Source organism: Propithecus coquereli, unplaced genomic scaffold (genome assembly GCF_000956105.1).
Source record: "Propithecus coquereli isolate 6110/MARCELLA unplaced genomic scaffold, Pcoq_1.0 Scaffold147, whole genome shotgun sequence".
Classification (NCBI taxonomy): Eukaryota; Metazoa; Chordata; class Mammalia; order Primates; family Indriidae; genus Propithecus; species Propithecus coquereli.
Genome location: NW_012139080.1, coordinates 7,833,702 through 7,849,099, shown reverse-complemented (window position 1 = coordinate 7,849,099; position 15,398 = coordinate 7,833,702). Strand labels below are relative to the sequence as shown.

General features: G+C 37.1%; 1 protein-coding gene across 1 annotated transcript; it reads left to right on the top strand.

The window, feature by feature from the left end:
* The first annotated feature begins 10,823 nt into the window (after window positions 1-10,823).
* On the top strand, window positions 10,824-13,205 carry LOC105806842 (nucleolin-like). Its single transcript, XM_012640060.1, is given in 4 exon segments — window positions 10,824-11,924; window positions 11,927-12,535; window positions 12,538-12,815; window positions 12,817-13,205. Coding segments are annotated over 4 exon segments (2,055 nt in total). The 5' UTR covers window positions 10,824-10,855; the 3' UTR covers window positions 12,916-13,205.
* The last annotated feature ends 2,193 nt before the right edge of the window (window positions 13,206-15,398 follow it).

The window sequence follows — 15,398 nt, the reverse complement described above, 5'->3', positions numbered from 1 at the left end:
TAAGGCAAAGAAAGATAACTATTTTGCCCAAGGTCACACATCTTAAAAGAGATGGAGCCACTCACTGAGAAACATATCACATGTCCATCCTCATCACAAATCATTGATGACACGTCACAAAAGGAAATGAAGTTTGAATACGAAAAGTAACTTTTTTGTTGGTTTTATCCATATCAAAAGCAAAATTTTTCAGCAACCTCAACCTAAAATCCTTTGGCTTCTTAAAGAGGAACTATCATTTTTTCTGAGCATTTTCAGTCCTTATTTATGTCCATTTTGCTTAATTCCTCAAGTCTCTCCAACAGCCCCTTCCCATTCCACATCATCAGAGTCAGCAGTCTCATTCTGAGATTCTCAGTGGGTCCTCCCAACTGTCAGAGGCAATGTCTCTGTCTACTGTTTCTATTTAAACATCCCAAATTTACCCACCCAAACTTCTGTGGGGAAACCACAGACTGTATCTGCCTCTGCCAAAGGATAAAGGGAGCAAAATGTTTTCCACAGACTTAAAAGAATTCCGTTTGTCAAATCGATCTGATGATGCTGAATGGACTAAATATTTTCATCTGACTACCTTACCACCTGCTATTTAATATGAAATTGCATAATTGCCAAAATGGAAACCATTCAAATTGCCCCTCAAGGAGTTAAACTAAAAAATTTTCTTTTTTGTTTACAACAAAAAGGCAGACATATTCTAGACAGGAGTTGCAGAGAACAATGTTTCTGCAAAATTTTTTATCTCAATAAAGATATATTCTGTTCTCCTTGTTGTATAAAAATTCAAGATAAATACCCAAGGTAAAGAATTTGATACGATTATTTTTTTTTTTTTTTTTTTTTTTGGTCTTGTTATATTGCCCAGGCTGGTCATGAACTCCTTGCCTAAAGTGAACCTCTCGCATCAGCCTCCTGAGTAGCAGGGTCACAGGCACTAACCACTGTGCCTGGCTGGATTTTTTTTTTTTTGGCCACCATTGCTATACGGTAGTAAAATCCGTTTTTCCAGTTGATAAGTTTCCCCCATTTTCCCAAATTCAATTCATACTTTCTCTAAAAAGCTCTGAAATTTTATCAGCAACACAGATTCGAGTTCCCAGTTCCTAATAATCTCTATATAGAACAAGGATTTCTCACATAAAAATAAAATATTTGGCATTCAATATTAATGAACGGGAAAACAAACTGTTTCTTTTATCTAAAAACATTCTTGCTTTCGCTAAGACATAGATTATCTCAACAAGAAGAAAAATTTGTAAAGTAGGGTTTTATTTAGAATTTCGTTGTCCAAGTTGATGTCTTTTTTATATAAAGTGATCTGTCCAAGACCATATGTAGCAGAAAATTAAACTCTTAATAGTTATAGATACGATGTTGATGCATTTTACTTATCTGTCCATGCACTTAAAAACACTGGACCATTTCAAAGCCATTAGTTAATCTTAGCATATACTGATACAAACTCCATTGACAAGTTGTGCTTTCACACAAGTGTCCATGGTATTGTGTTTTATGTGAATTTCTTTTTATATCTTTGTATAATAAGTCAATTGAGTCCCAGAACTTGGCTCATGGATTCTGTGTGTTTCATTCTGGCCTCTGGTAAGTATTTCCTATGCTCTTCCATCCTGATTAGTTTGCTCAGTATTTGCATCCAGTGCTTCTATTTGTTTAGACATATGGCATCGCATACTCTTTTTTTTTATTTCTAATGATTCTTCTCTTTCTTCATTGTTTTCTGTTCCTCTTAAGAGTGTCATTTCAATCTATGGTTCATACTTTTATATATTATTATTGTTTTCTACAGTTTCTCAGAGTTACTACAGAGGATTTAGTGGGTTTGTTTCATTTTTTCTGAAACTTTCAAATATCTGGTTGGGTAAATAATGCTTAGAAGCATAAATTATTGTAATAAATAGCACTATCTATATGTCTCCTGCCAATGACAGTACACACAAATTAACAGGTATGATTTTTATGCAATCATTGAGCATTTGCATATCCAATGGTTGGAGTAGGAACTTAAAAACTATGCAACTGAACCTTTATAAAACACATACGACTACATTATTAAGAGACCATACCATAAAAAGGTAGTCATCTTTCATACTTATATTTTACAAGGGACTAATAATTTCATGTGTTAACATCTAAAGTTAAGGCTTATGATTGTGTTAAAACTCATAAATTATTCTTATCCACAAAACTAATATAAATTCAAATCATATGAATGAATTCTCTACTGTTCTTTCAAATTAAAAAAAAGTTGTTTTTTAATTTTTAACCTCAACTGTGCCACACACATTTTAGAATAGAGCTCAGAGATGCCTGAAGCTTGGGCCTTTTGAAAGATTGCTTGCAGAAAACTGGTCTTCATGCCATCCACAATCTTCCAGTAAACTCTGAAGAATATTTGGGGATTGCTATGCATCAGTTAATTCTACCTCCTGAGTGGGCAGGCATGTCAATGGGTTCCAGAACAATAACATTCTAACACGGGGAAGGTGACTGAGCAGAAATGTATAAAACCTCATTAGAATGGCTAAAGGGGCTTCTCAAGGCTTATAGATCTTTTGAGTAATCCTGGGGGATCTGAGAAACAATGCTTCTGTCTAGTATCACATATGCTTTATCTTAACCCATAGATTCCCAAATCTTTTGCTATTAAGGAAATTGAATATCTTCCAATTATATCCTATGGTATCTTTCTGTTAGCATATCACTATTCCATTTTGACCAACATAAACATTAATCCACAGATCTAAGAAGCCCAATCAATCCCAAGAAGGACACATGCCTTATTTTGGGTTCCCCCAGAAGCAGATCTTGAGAAAAGAATTTGACTGGAGATAGTTTATTTAGATAGTAAAGGGAACACTATTGAAGAAGTGGAGAAGTTAAGCCAACTACCAGAGTGGGTAGGTAACTAGAGCTCAGTCCAAGAGGATCTCTGGGAGCTGACTTCTAAATACCAGGAAATGGAAAGAGTCTCAATGTTTTGAATAAAACTTCTAACCCAGAACTCTACACAGAGCAAAAATATCTTTTAAGGATGAAGATACAATAAAAACATTATTAGGCTGGGCAAGGTAGCACATACCTGCAATCCCAGCTATTTGGGAGGCTGAGGAGAGAGGACTGCTTGAGCACAGGAGTTCTTAATCAACCTGAGCAACATAGCAAGATCTCATCTTAATTTAAAAAAAAATTATCAGGCAGATTAAAAAGTAAAAGAGTGAACCAGCAAACTAGAAAAGAAAATTCTGAGGCATCTCCTTCAGGTAGAAGGAAAATTAACCCAGGGGGAAGGTGAAAGGTAGAAGAAATAAGAAAGAACAAAGGAAAATGCAATTATGTATTTAAATGAAGAAAAACTCACAATAGCAAAAGCATGTAACCTAGAAAGGAGTTAAACTTTTATAAACTCCTTGTATTGTCTAAGAGAAGAGGAAAGGAAGTTTTAGACTTTTAGAAATTAAATATGTATGTTATTTCTAGGATAAACATTAAAGAATAGACACAGAATAGCTGCAGCTGAAAGAAAGAAGGAAGTAAGAGGCAGATTTAAATACAAATATGTCACTAGTCACATTAAATGTAAACAGACTACATGATCTAGTTTAAAAAAAAGATTATCAGATTGGATTTTTAAAATCCACACATAAAGTGTTTATCAGAGTAGCAACTAAAACTTTTAACGATAATGAAAAGCTGAATATAGAAACTGTTTATCATACAAACATTAAGAAAAATAAAGCCGGTGTAGCTATTTCTATTAAACAAAACAGGAGTACATCAAAAATCATTATTAGAGGCCGGGCGCGGTGGCTCACGCCTGTAATCCTAGCACTCTGGAAGGCCAAGGTGGGCGGATTGTTTGAGCTCAGGAGTTCAAGACCAGCCTGAGCAAGAGCGAGACCCTGTCTCTACTAAAATTAGAAAGAAATTAATTGGACAACTAAAAATATATAGAAAAAATTAGCCCGGCATGGTGGGTGCATGCCTGTAGTCCCAGCTACTCGGGAGGCTGAGGCAGGAGGATCGCTTGAGCCCAGGAGTTTGAGGTTGCCTAGGATGACGCCACGGCACTCTAGCCCAGGCAACACAGTGAGACTCTGTCTCAAAAAAAAAAAAAATCATTATTAGAGAAAGAGGGTCACTTCATAATTATAAAATTCAATTCACCAGAAAAATATAATAATTTTAAATTTGTATGCACCAAATAATAAAATGTTAAACTACATAAAGCAAAAATTGACAAAACTCCAAGAAAAACCAGAACAGTTCTACAATCAAAACAAATGGGATGCAATTAAAATATTTACATCTGTAAGTGTGTATATTTCTTAAAAGGCTTAAAAATTAATGAACTCTAACTTTACATCACATACAAAATTAACTAAAAATGGATCAAAGACCTAAATATAAGAGCTAAAACTATAAAACTCTTAGCAAAAAACATAGGACAAAATCTTCATCATATTGGAGGTGGAAATTATTTCTTGGATATGAATCAAAAATACAGGTAACAAAAGAAAAAAACGATAAAATGGACTTCAAAAAATTTTAAAATTATTTAAGAGTATCAAAGGATACTATTAAGATAGTGAAAAGATAACTCACAGAATGGGAGAAAAATATTTATAAACCATATATCTGATAAGGAATTAATATTCAGAATATGCAAAGAACTCCTAAAACTCAGTAACAAAAAAAAGACTGATTAAAAAATGGGCAAAGGACTTAAATAGACATTACTCTAAGAAGATATACAAATGGTCAATAAGTACATGAAAAAATGTTCAACTAATCATTAAGGAGATGCAAATGAAAACTACGATGAGATACCACCCCACACCCATTAGGATGGCTCTCACCCAAGAACAAACAAACACAAAATAACAAGTGTTGGTTGAGTGGTGCAGTTATAAAAAAACTGGAACCCTTATTGGTGGGAATGTAAAATGGTGCAGCCACTGTGAAAACAGCATGGCAGTTCCACAAAAAATTAAAAATAGAATTATAATATGATCTAGCAATTCCACTTCTGGGTATATACCCAAAAGAACTGAAAGAAAGGACCAGAATATGTACTCCCATATTCACTGCCGCTTTATTCACAGTATCGAAATGGTAGAAATCCAAATATCCAACAATGGATGAAAGTATATACAAAATATGGTATATACATACAATGGAATAATATTTAGCCTTTAAAACGAACGAAATCCTGACATGCTACAACATGGATGAACCTTAAAGACATTATGCTAAATGAAATAAACCAGACACAAAAGAACGAATATTGTATGATTCCACTTATATGAGGTATACAGAATAGTCAAATTCATAGAAACAAAAAGTAGAATTGTGGTTATCAGGGGCTAGAGGAGGATGAAATAGCTTTGATTTAATGATGGTTATTGGCAGCTGGAGGAAGGTGAAATGGAGAGGAGTTATTTAATGGGTATAGTGTCTCATTTGGGGAAGATGAAAAAGTTCTGGAGACAGATGGTGGTAATGGTAACACAACAATCTGAGTGTGCTTAATGCCAATGCATTGTATACTTAAAAATTGTTAAAATGGTAAATTTTATGTTATGTATATTTTACTATAATAATAAAATCCAAAAAAAAAAATTAGGGGAAAAAATGAAGTTAGGGGGAAAAAAAGAGAAGAATCAAAAAAATAGTAAAAGGAAAAAGTACTAGATTACTCCTCCAAAGAAACCATCCAAAAAAAGTTTGAAATCCTGTTATGAACCTTTATGAACAACATCATTTCCTAAATATTAAGGATCTTATGGAAGGAACATGTTCCAAATAAGACATTTGTCAATACTACTGAAGTACATTATAGGGCAAAATATAACTGAAAGATTTAAGTGACTTTTTCAGACCTTAATTGTCATACCAGTCAAAATCATCTATAAAACTACCGATATAATGGAAAATAACAAGTGTTGGCATGTTGTGCAGCAATCAGAACCCTTATACATTGCTTGTGAGAATATAAAATATTATAGCCACTGTGGAAAACAGTTTGGTGGTTTCTCAAAAATTACCATATGACCCAGCAATTCTACTCCTAGGTATATATCCAAGAAAACTGAAAACGAGTGTTCCAACTAAAACTTGTACACAAATGTTCACAGCAGCATTATTCATAATAGCCAAAAAGTGGGAACAACCCAAATGTTCATCAACTGTTGAATGGATAAGCAAATGTAGTATATTCACACGATGGAATATTATACAGGCATAAAAAGGACTGGACACATGCTACAATATGGATGAACCTTAAAAACATTATGCTACATGAAAGAAGCCATAAAAATCAGCACATATTGTATGAGTCCATTTACATAAAATGTCCAAAATAGAAAAATCCAGAGACAGAAGATTAGTGGTTGTGAGTGAGTTTGGTGAGGGCTAAAGAGTATGGGGAGTGACTGCTTAATGGGCATGAAGTTTCTTTTTAGGATGATGAAAATGTTCTAGAATTAGATAGTGATAATGATTGCATAACAATGTCAATGCATTAAATGCCACTGAATTGTACATGTTAAAATACATAAAATGGTAAATTTTGTTATGTGAATTTAACTTCAGTTTTAAAACCTAGTCATATAAAATTCTGCCATTAAAATCAACTCGATATTATATCACATTATTACTACAAAAGAATGAATCATCTATTTATTGAACCCAGAGGCATCAAAGTGATACTGACTAATAATAATGTTGCACATTACCACTCATGTTTTATGGTTCCACCCAAGATAGAACATACCAGAGAGCAGGTTATAAACTTTCAGCAGGTTCCTTTTGACCTTGTGGTGGCCATCAGCAACAATATTAACAAACAAAACAGGTGGTAGAAAAAGACATAGGAGATAGTTATAAACCATACCACAAAAAGCTTGAAAGAGAACAAAGAAAGCATGTTCCAATTCATCGATACATCACAAGTGATAACTATGTCAGTCAGCAACTTCTAATACTAGATCATTTCACTGGAGTTATGAACATCCCCTACAGCTTATTCACATTCTTCAACAACGTCTTTATCTCTGTTTTTGTCACTGTGTGGAGCACATTTCCAGTCTATCACGTCTTCATCTTCTGTAGCTCAAGAGGAAATCTGTCCCTAGCACTATGATTGGTTGATGCTTCACATTAACTTTGTATTACACAGAAAAAAGCAAGTCTTAAAATTATGGAATCAAACTTTGCACACACTAAGGGTTATTTTAAAAGCTGACTAGTACCTTCGATACTTGTTTTTTGAGATTTTTAGCCACGCACCTGGCTTTCCACAGAATGGCATTTCCATAAAGAATAATGGACTTCCTCTTTGTATCCTCAGGGTACAAACTTATTACCTGCTCAACTTCCACAATCTCTCATTCACCCGATGAACAATTTCCACACTGGCTGGAATACTTACTGAAACAGATACATCAATTCAATAACTACCACGGCCTCATTTGCATTACAGTTCACAATTACAATTTAATTAAACATTCTAGTTTTTAATGTATCCAAAACCTTACTTTTCATACCAAGAACTAACACTTTCTTAAATCTGTCTTAATCTTTTCTCATTTTCTCTTTTCTTTAATCAGCAGTACTAGCAGTTGGATTTCTTTACAAAACCATTTATAAAAATTTGATTACTCTATAAGACCTAGAGTTTATGCTCTGATGATGCCCTAAGAGACAGACTCTGAGGGGGTAAGTTAGGCTTAACCACCAGGTCAATGCCTCATGCCCACATCCTGCTTCCTAATACCTACTATTCAAATATGAGCCTAAACAAAACTAAAAATTGCCACATGTCATACATTTTTGAGATTAATTACAGTCATCACTGCACATGTGCAGGACATAAGCAAGATGATGAAATAGGAGGTTCCAGCCTTTATACCCCCACAGAAACACCAATTTTGGAAACTACCCATAAATAAGATTACCTTTGTGGGAACCTCAGAGTCCACCTGAAAGGATCCATCACCCCAATGGAACAAAAACTCTGAAAGTATATAATTAAAGAGACTAAGAACAACAGTTTCACTCTGCCCATGTCACCACTCCCCCAGTGCAGCACAGCTCAGGGCTGCAAGGACATCTTGGCTGTGATTTCTCACAGGAGAACGTGAGAGTGAACTGAAAGCTTGGCTTTCCAAGCCTTGGGGAATGGTGCACAGGAGGCATACTCCTGTCTTGACTCACACAGAACACTGAGACTTTTCAGCATGGCCCCCAATCATTTGAGAGCAGCTATGAGCAGAGAGAAGTAGCAGGGGCTCACAGCAACTGGCACATGGATCTCAACAGCTGGCCATGGATCCTGCCAAGCAGCTCATGGATCCCACCAAAAGGCCCACCCATGAACCCCAACAGACAACACACTTGAGTACAGCCCCAATCAGCCAACGCATGCCCCCATCACCAGTGCCCATGTGTCCCAGGGTACAGAGTGCACATGAGTCTCTGAAGACAGAACACAGATCTCAGCAGCAAGTGCAAATCTCAGCGGCTGGCTTGGCTCTGCTGAATTGAGAGAAGGCATACAACCTTGAACACTGCTGGGCACTACCCTAGGCAAAATAAATGGGAGACTCTCGGCATTAGGCCTGGCTTTGCAGGATCAAGGAAAGCACACAATACTAAAGACATTAAGATACTAAGATATCCCACAAAGAGTGAAGAAGAAATATGAAATGGGCAATATGCACAGGAAAAATCTAAGAGCCCTCAGAATCTCAAGCCAACTGACTGGTAAAGGTTTTTCTGTCGAGAAGCCAGTCAATAAAGACCAGAGGAGATAAGTACTTCTTCAAACTTGAAGACAACAATGCAAGATTTCATGTTACACAAAGAATCAAGGAAACACGACACTGCCAAAAGAAAAAAAAATAAAGCTCCAGTGACTGATTCCAAAGAAATGGAGATTTACAAAGTACCTGACAAAGAATCCAAAATAATCATCTTAAAGAAGCTCAGCAAAGTACAAAATCAGGAAACAAATATTTGAACAAAATGAGAAGTTCATCACAGAAACAGAAACCATAAAAAAAAGAACCAAACAGAACTTCTGAAGCTGAAGAATACAATGTCTGAACTGAAAAATTCAATATAGAGCTTCAACAGTAGACTTGATCCACAAAGAATTGGTGAACTTGAAGATGATCATTTAAAATTATACAGTCATAGGAACAAAAAGAAAAAAGAATTTAAAAAAAGCGTGAAGAAATCCTATCGGACTTATGGGATACCATCAACTGAACCAGTATACACACATGGAAATCCCAAAGGAGTAGAGAATGAGAATGGATCAGAAAGTTTATTTGGGGCCAGGTGCAGTGACTCACACCTGTAATCCTAGCACTCTGGGAGGCCAAGGTGGGGGGATCATTTGAGCTCAGGAGTTCGAGACCAGCCTGAGCAGCAAGCGAGACCCTATCTCTACTAAAAATAATAGCTGGGCGTGGTGGCATGTGCCTGTAGTCCCAGCTACTCGGGAGGCTGAGGCAAGAGGATCCTTTGAGCCCAGGAGTCTGAGGTTGCAGTCAGCTATGATGACTCCACTGCACCAAGGTGAGAGAGCGAGATTCTGTCTCAAAAAAAAAGTTTACTTAAAGAAATAAGGAAAACACTTTCCAAATTTAAGTAGGGAAATGAACATCTAGATACATGAAGGCCAAGAGCCTCAGATAGTTTGAATACAACAAGATCTTCACCAAGACACATTATAATCAAGGTGTTAAAAGTCAAAGACAAAGAGAACTCTGATGTAGCAAGTGAAAAGTGACTGGCCAGATACAAGGAAACTCCCATGAGACCCCCATATTTTCCTCAGCAGAAACTGTGCAGACCAGGAGAGTGGGATGATATATTCCAAGTGTTAAAAGAAAAAAGAAAAGTTCTGTCAATCAGGGATACTATACCCAGCAAAGCTGTCTTTCAAAACTGAGGAGAGATAAAGATTCACAGACAAAAACTGAGGGAGTTCATCCTCACATGATGTGTCTGACAAGGAATCCTGACAGGAATTCACAAGGTGAAAGGAAAGAATGCTAACTAGCCATGTGAATACATATGAAAGTATAAAACTCACTGGGATAGAGGTAAGATGTAGTCAAATTCAGAATATTTTAATTCTGTAATGGTGAAGCATAAATCACTTTTAACTCTAGTATAAAGTTAGAAGACAAAGGTATTAAAAATAAGTATAGCTACAATAATTTATTAATGGATATACAACATAAGATGTAAATTGTGATATCAATTCTTAATTATTAAAATGATTAATATTAATATTTACTTTATATTTATATGTATAAATATATAAAGTAAATATAAACAGAACAGTACATAAAATGGGGGAGTAAAAATGTAGAGATTTGTGTACAATCAATGTTAAGTTGTTATCAGCTTAAAATAGACTATCATAACTACAAGATGTTTTATGTAAGCCTCATAGGAATCAAAAAGAAAAAACCTGCAGTAGATACACAAAAGAAAAAGAGGAAGGAATCAAAGCATACTACAACAAGAAAAATCATCAAATAGCAAAGGAAGATAGCAAGAGAGGAAGAAAGGAACTACAAACAGAAAGCAATTGACAAAATGGCAATGTAAGTCCTTATTCAGCAGTAATTACTTTAAATGTAAATGAATTAAATTCTCCAATCAAAAAACAAAAAGTAGAGTCTTGAGCTCTAGCTGGCAGTGAGGCATATGTGCTCCGGGATCTTTTGTACCCATGGCCGCCGTTGACATCGCTTAGTTCCTCTAGGTTTGTCTCTGCCACTTGCCCGATACATACTCCGCTGTATAAGCCGCCATCATGGTGAAGATCGCAAAGGCAGGTAAAAATCAAGGTGACCCCAAGAAAATGGCTCCTCCCCCAAAGGAGGTAGAAGAAGATAGTGAAGATGAGGAAATGTCAGAAGATGAAGATGATGACAGCAGTGAAGAAGAGGTTATCATCCCTCAGAAGAAAGGCAAGAAGGCTACTGTAACCTCAGCAAAGAAGGTGGTGGTTTCTCCAACAAAAAAGGTTGCAGTCGCCACACCTGCAATGAAAGCAGCTGTCACCCCAGGCAAAAAGGCAGGAGCCACACAGGCCAAGAAGACGGTTACACCAGCCAAAGCAGTTGTGACACCTGGCAAAAAGGGAGCCACACCAGGCAAAGCACTGGTAGCAACCACTGGTAAGAAGGGAACTGCCGCCCCAGCCAAGGGAGCAAAGAGTGGCAAAAATGCCAAGGAAGACAGTGATGAAGAGGAGGATGATAGTGAGAAGGATGATGAGGATGAGGAGTATGATGATGATGAAGATGAGGAGGAGGATGAATTTGAACCAGCAGTAATTAAAGCAGCAACTGCTGCCCCTGCCTCAGAGGACGAGGATGATGAGGATGACAAAGAGGATGAGGATGAGGATGATGAAGAAGATGACTCTGAAGAAGAAGCTATGGAGACCACACCAGCCAAAGGAAAGAAAACTGCAAAAGCTGTTCCTGTGAAAGCTAAGAGCATGGCCGAAGATGAAGATGAAGAGGAGGAAGATGAGGATGACGACGATGAGGAAGATGATGAAGAGGAGGAGAAGGAGGATGAAGAGGAGGAGGAGGAGGAACAGGCTGTCAAAGTAGTGTCTGGAAAACGAAAGAAGGAAATGACCAAACAGAAAGCAGCTCCTGAAGCCAATAAACAGAAAGTGGAAGCCACAGAACCAACTACGTCTTTCAATCTCTTTATTGGAAACCTGAACTCTAACAAATCTGCTCCTGAATTAAAAACTGGTATCAGTGATGTTTTTGCTAAAAATGATCTTGTTGTCGTGGATGTCAGAATTGGTATGACTAGAAAATTTGGCTGTGTGGATTTTGAATCTGCTGAAGACCTGGAAAAGGCCTAGAGCTCACTGGTTTGAAAGTCTTTAGCAATGAAATTAAACTAGAGAAACCAAAAGGGAAAGACAGTAAGAAAGATCGAGATGCCAGAACACTTTTAGCCAAAAATCTTTCTTATAAAGTCACTCAGGATGAATTGAAAGAAGTGTTTGAAGATGCTATGGAGATCAGATTAGTCAGCAAGGACGGGAAGAGTAAAGGGATTGCTTATATTGAATTTAAGACAGAAGCTGATGCAGAGAAAACCTTTGAAGAAAAGCAGGGAACAGAGATCGATGGGCGATCCATTTCCCTCTACTACACTGGAGAGAAAGGTCAAAGTCAAGACTGTAGAGGTGGAAAGAATAGCACCTGGAGTGGTGAGTCAAAAACTCTGGTTTTAAGCAACCTCTACTACAGTGCAACAGAAGAAACTCTTCAGGAAGTATTTGAGAAGACAACTTTGATCAAAGTGCCCCAGAACCAAAATGGCAAATCTAAAGGGTATGCATTTATAGAATTTGCTTCATTTGAAGATGCTAAAGAAGCTTTAAATTCCTGTAATAAAAGGGAAATTGAGGGCAGAGCAATCAGGCTGGAGTTGCAAGCACCCCGGGGATCACCTAACGCCAAAGTCAGCCATCCAAAACTCTGTTTGTCAAAGGTCTGTCTGAGGATACCACCGAAGAGACATTGAAGGAGTCGTTCGATGGCTCTATTCGTGCAACGATAGTCACTGATAGGGAAACAGGATCCTCCAAAGGGTTTGGTTTTGTGGACTTCAACAGTGAGCAAGATGCCAAAGCGGCAAAGGAGGCCAAGGAAGATGGTGAAATTGATGGAAACAAAGTTACCCTGGACTGGGCCAAGCCGAAGGGTGAAGGTGGCTTTGGGGGTCGTGGTGGAGGCAAAGGGAGGCTTTGGAGGCCGAGGAGGCTTCCGAGGTGGAAGAGGAGGAGGGGGAGGAGGAGACCACAAGCCACAAGGAAAGAAGACGAAGTTTGAATAGCTTCTTCTGTCCCTATGTCTTTCCCTCTTCCATTTGAAAGAAAGGACTCTGGGGTTTTTACTCTGTTACGTGATCAATGACAGCGCCTTCTGAGGACATTCCAAGACAGTATACAGTCCTGTGGTCTACTTGGAAATCCATACAGATAACATTTCAAGAGCGATACCCTGTTGGTTTTGACTGGATATTCATATAAACATTTTAAAGAGATGAGTGATAGAGCTAACCCTTATCTGTAAGTTTTGAATTTATATTGTTTGATCCCATGTACAAAACCATTTTTTCCTACAAACAGTTTGTTTTGGTTTTTTGTTTTTGTTTTTTGTTTTTTTTTGCGTTGGGGATTATAAAGGAAGGCAGAATGTTTTATCATGGTTTTTGCTTCAGCTTTAGGACAGATTAAAACTCAATTCTGTTGCCAGACTTGTTACTTCCTAAAAAAACAAACAAACAAAAAAAACCAAAAAGTAACTGACTGGATATAAAAACAAGATCCAACTATATGTTATCTACAGAAGACTCATTTTAACTTTAAGAACACAAATAAGCTGAAAGTGAAAGAATGGAAAAGGCATACCATACAAATGGTAACCAAAAGAGAATAGGGATGGTATATTTATATCAGATAAAATAGACTTTAAGTCAAAAATCATCAAGAGACAAAAGAGGTCCGTATATAATGATAAAGGGGTCGATTCATCAAGAGGATATAATACTTGTAAAAATATACATACCAACATTGGAGCAGATAAATACATAAAGTATAATAAATATTAACAGAACTGAAAGGATAAACAGACAACATGACAACAGTAGGGGACTTCAATACCTTACTTTCAACACTGGATGAATCATTTAGACAGAAAATCAATAAGAAAACAGCAGGCTTGCACACATATACAAAACATTCCATCCAAGAGCAACAAAATACACATTCTTCTCAAGTGCACACGGAGTATTCACCATGAGAGATCATATGTTAGGCCACAAAACAAATCTTTACAAATTTAAGGAGGCTGAAATCACATCAAGTATTTCTTTTGGCCACACAAACATGAAACCAGAAATCAATCAGAGGAAGAAAATTGGAAAATTCACAAATGTGGAAAATAACACATTCCATAAAAACTAATGGCACAAAAAAGAAATCAAAAGGAAAACGAAAAAATATCTTGAGAAAAAAATGGAAATATTATATTCCAAAACTTATAGGATATAGCAAAAGCAGTTATAAAAGGAAGTTTTATAGCAATAAATTCTTACATTAAGAAAAACAAAAAATCTCAAGTCTTTACACCTCAGGGAACTAGAAAAACACTAAGAAACAAAGCAAAATGAAGGAAATAATAAAGATGAGAGCAAAAATAAATGAAATAGAGATTAGAAAAGGCCAAGAAAAAACTGAGTTGGTTTTTTGAAAAGATAAACAAATTTGACTAACCTTTAGCTAGACTAATAAAAACAGAAGAGACAAATAAAATTATAAATGAAACAGGACATTACAACTAATACCACAGAAATATAAAGGATCATAAGAGATTACTATTGGCAATTATGTGCCAATGAATTAGATAACCTAGAAGAAATGGATAAATTCCTAGAAACATATAACCTACAAGATTGAATCATGAAGAAACAGAAAACCTGAACAGACCAATTACAAGTAAGGAGATTGAAACAGTAATCAAAAACTTTCCCACAAAGAAAATCCCAGGACTAGATGGCTTCACTGGAGAACTCTACCAAACATTTAAAGAAGAATTAACACCAGTGAGCTGGGCACAGTGGTGCACACATATAGTCTCAGCTATTTGAGAGGCTGAGGTGGAAGGATCTCTTTAGCCCAGGACTTCAAAACAAGCCTGGGCAACAAGCAAGACCCCATCTCTTTAAAAAATAAATGAATAATAAAAAATTTAAGGATTTAAGATGGTGGAAGAGAAAAACCGTCAGCCAGAGCGTCTCTGCAAAAAAGACAGATTTTAGAAGAAAGTGAAAAAAAAATAAACTAGCAGACAAACATAGATTGGACGAGGGGTGGAAGGAAGGGTGCCTGAAACTACAGGAGACCCCATGGGAAGAAGTTGTGGTTGAGAACTGGAAGGAGAAAGGCTTCCGAGAGGCTTGGAGACCAGTGACAAGGGTAGGTGGAGCAGTGAACTTTCCCCTCCCTTACATGTTGGACTGCTGGTGGGCTCCTGAGCGGTTGGAGAGACCTGCCAACACCAGCCCAGAGACGGCTGCTGGCAGTGAGCAGTGAGCCTCTTGCTGACAGGGCACCAGGCTCCCAGCTCCCTCGGGGTACCTCCCTGCGCACAGACCCAAGCCGATCAGTAGGTACCATATTGCTTCATTCTCTCCTTCCCCTTCCCTACCCGTAGGTGCCCAGAGAGACAATGTAGCCATGACACGGAGGCATCTCCAAGGAACGGGACCTTTCCTTTTGGGGCCCTACGGCAGACTGAGGGGTACTCAGACTATGA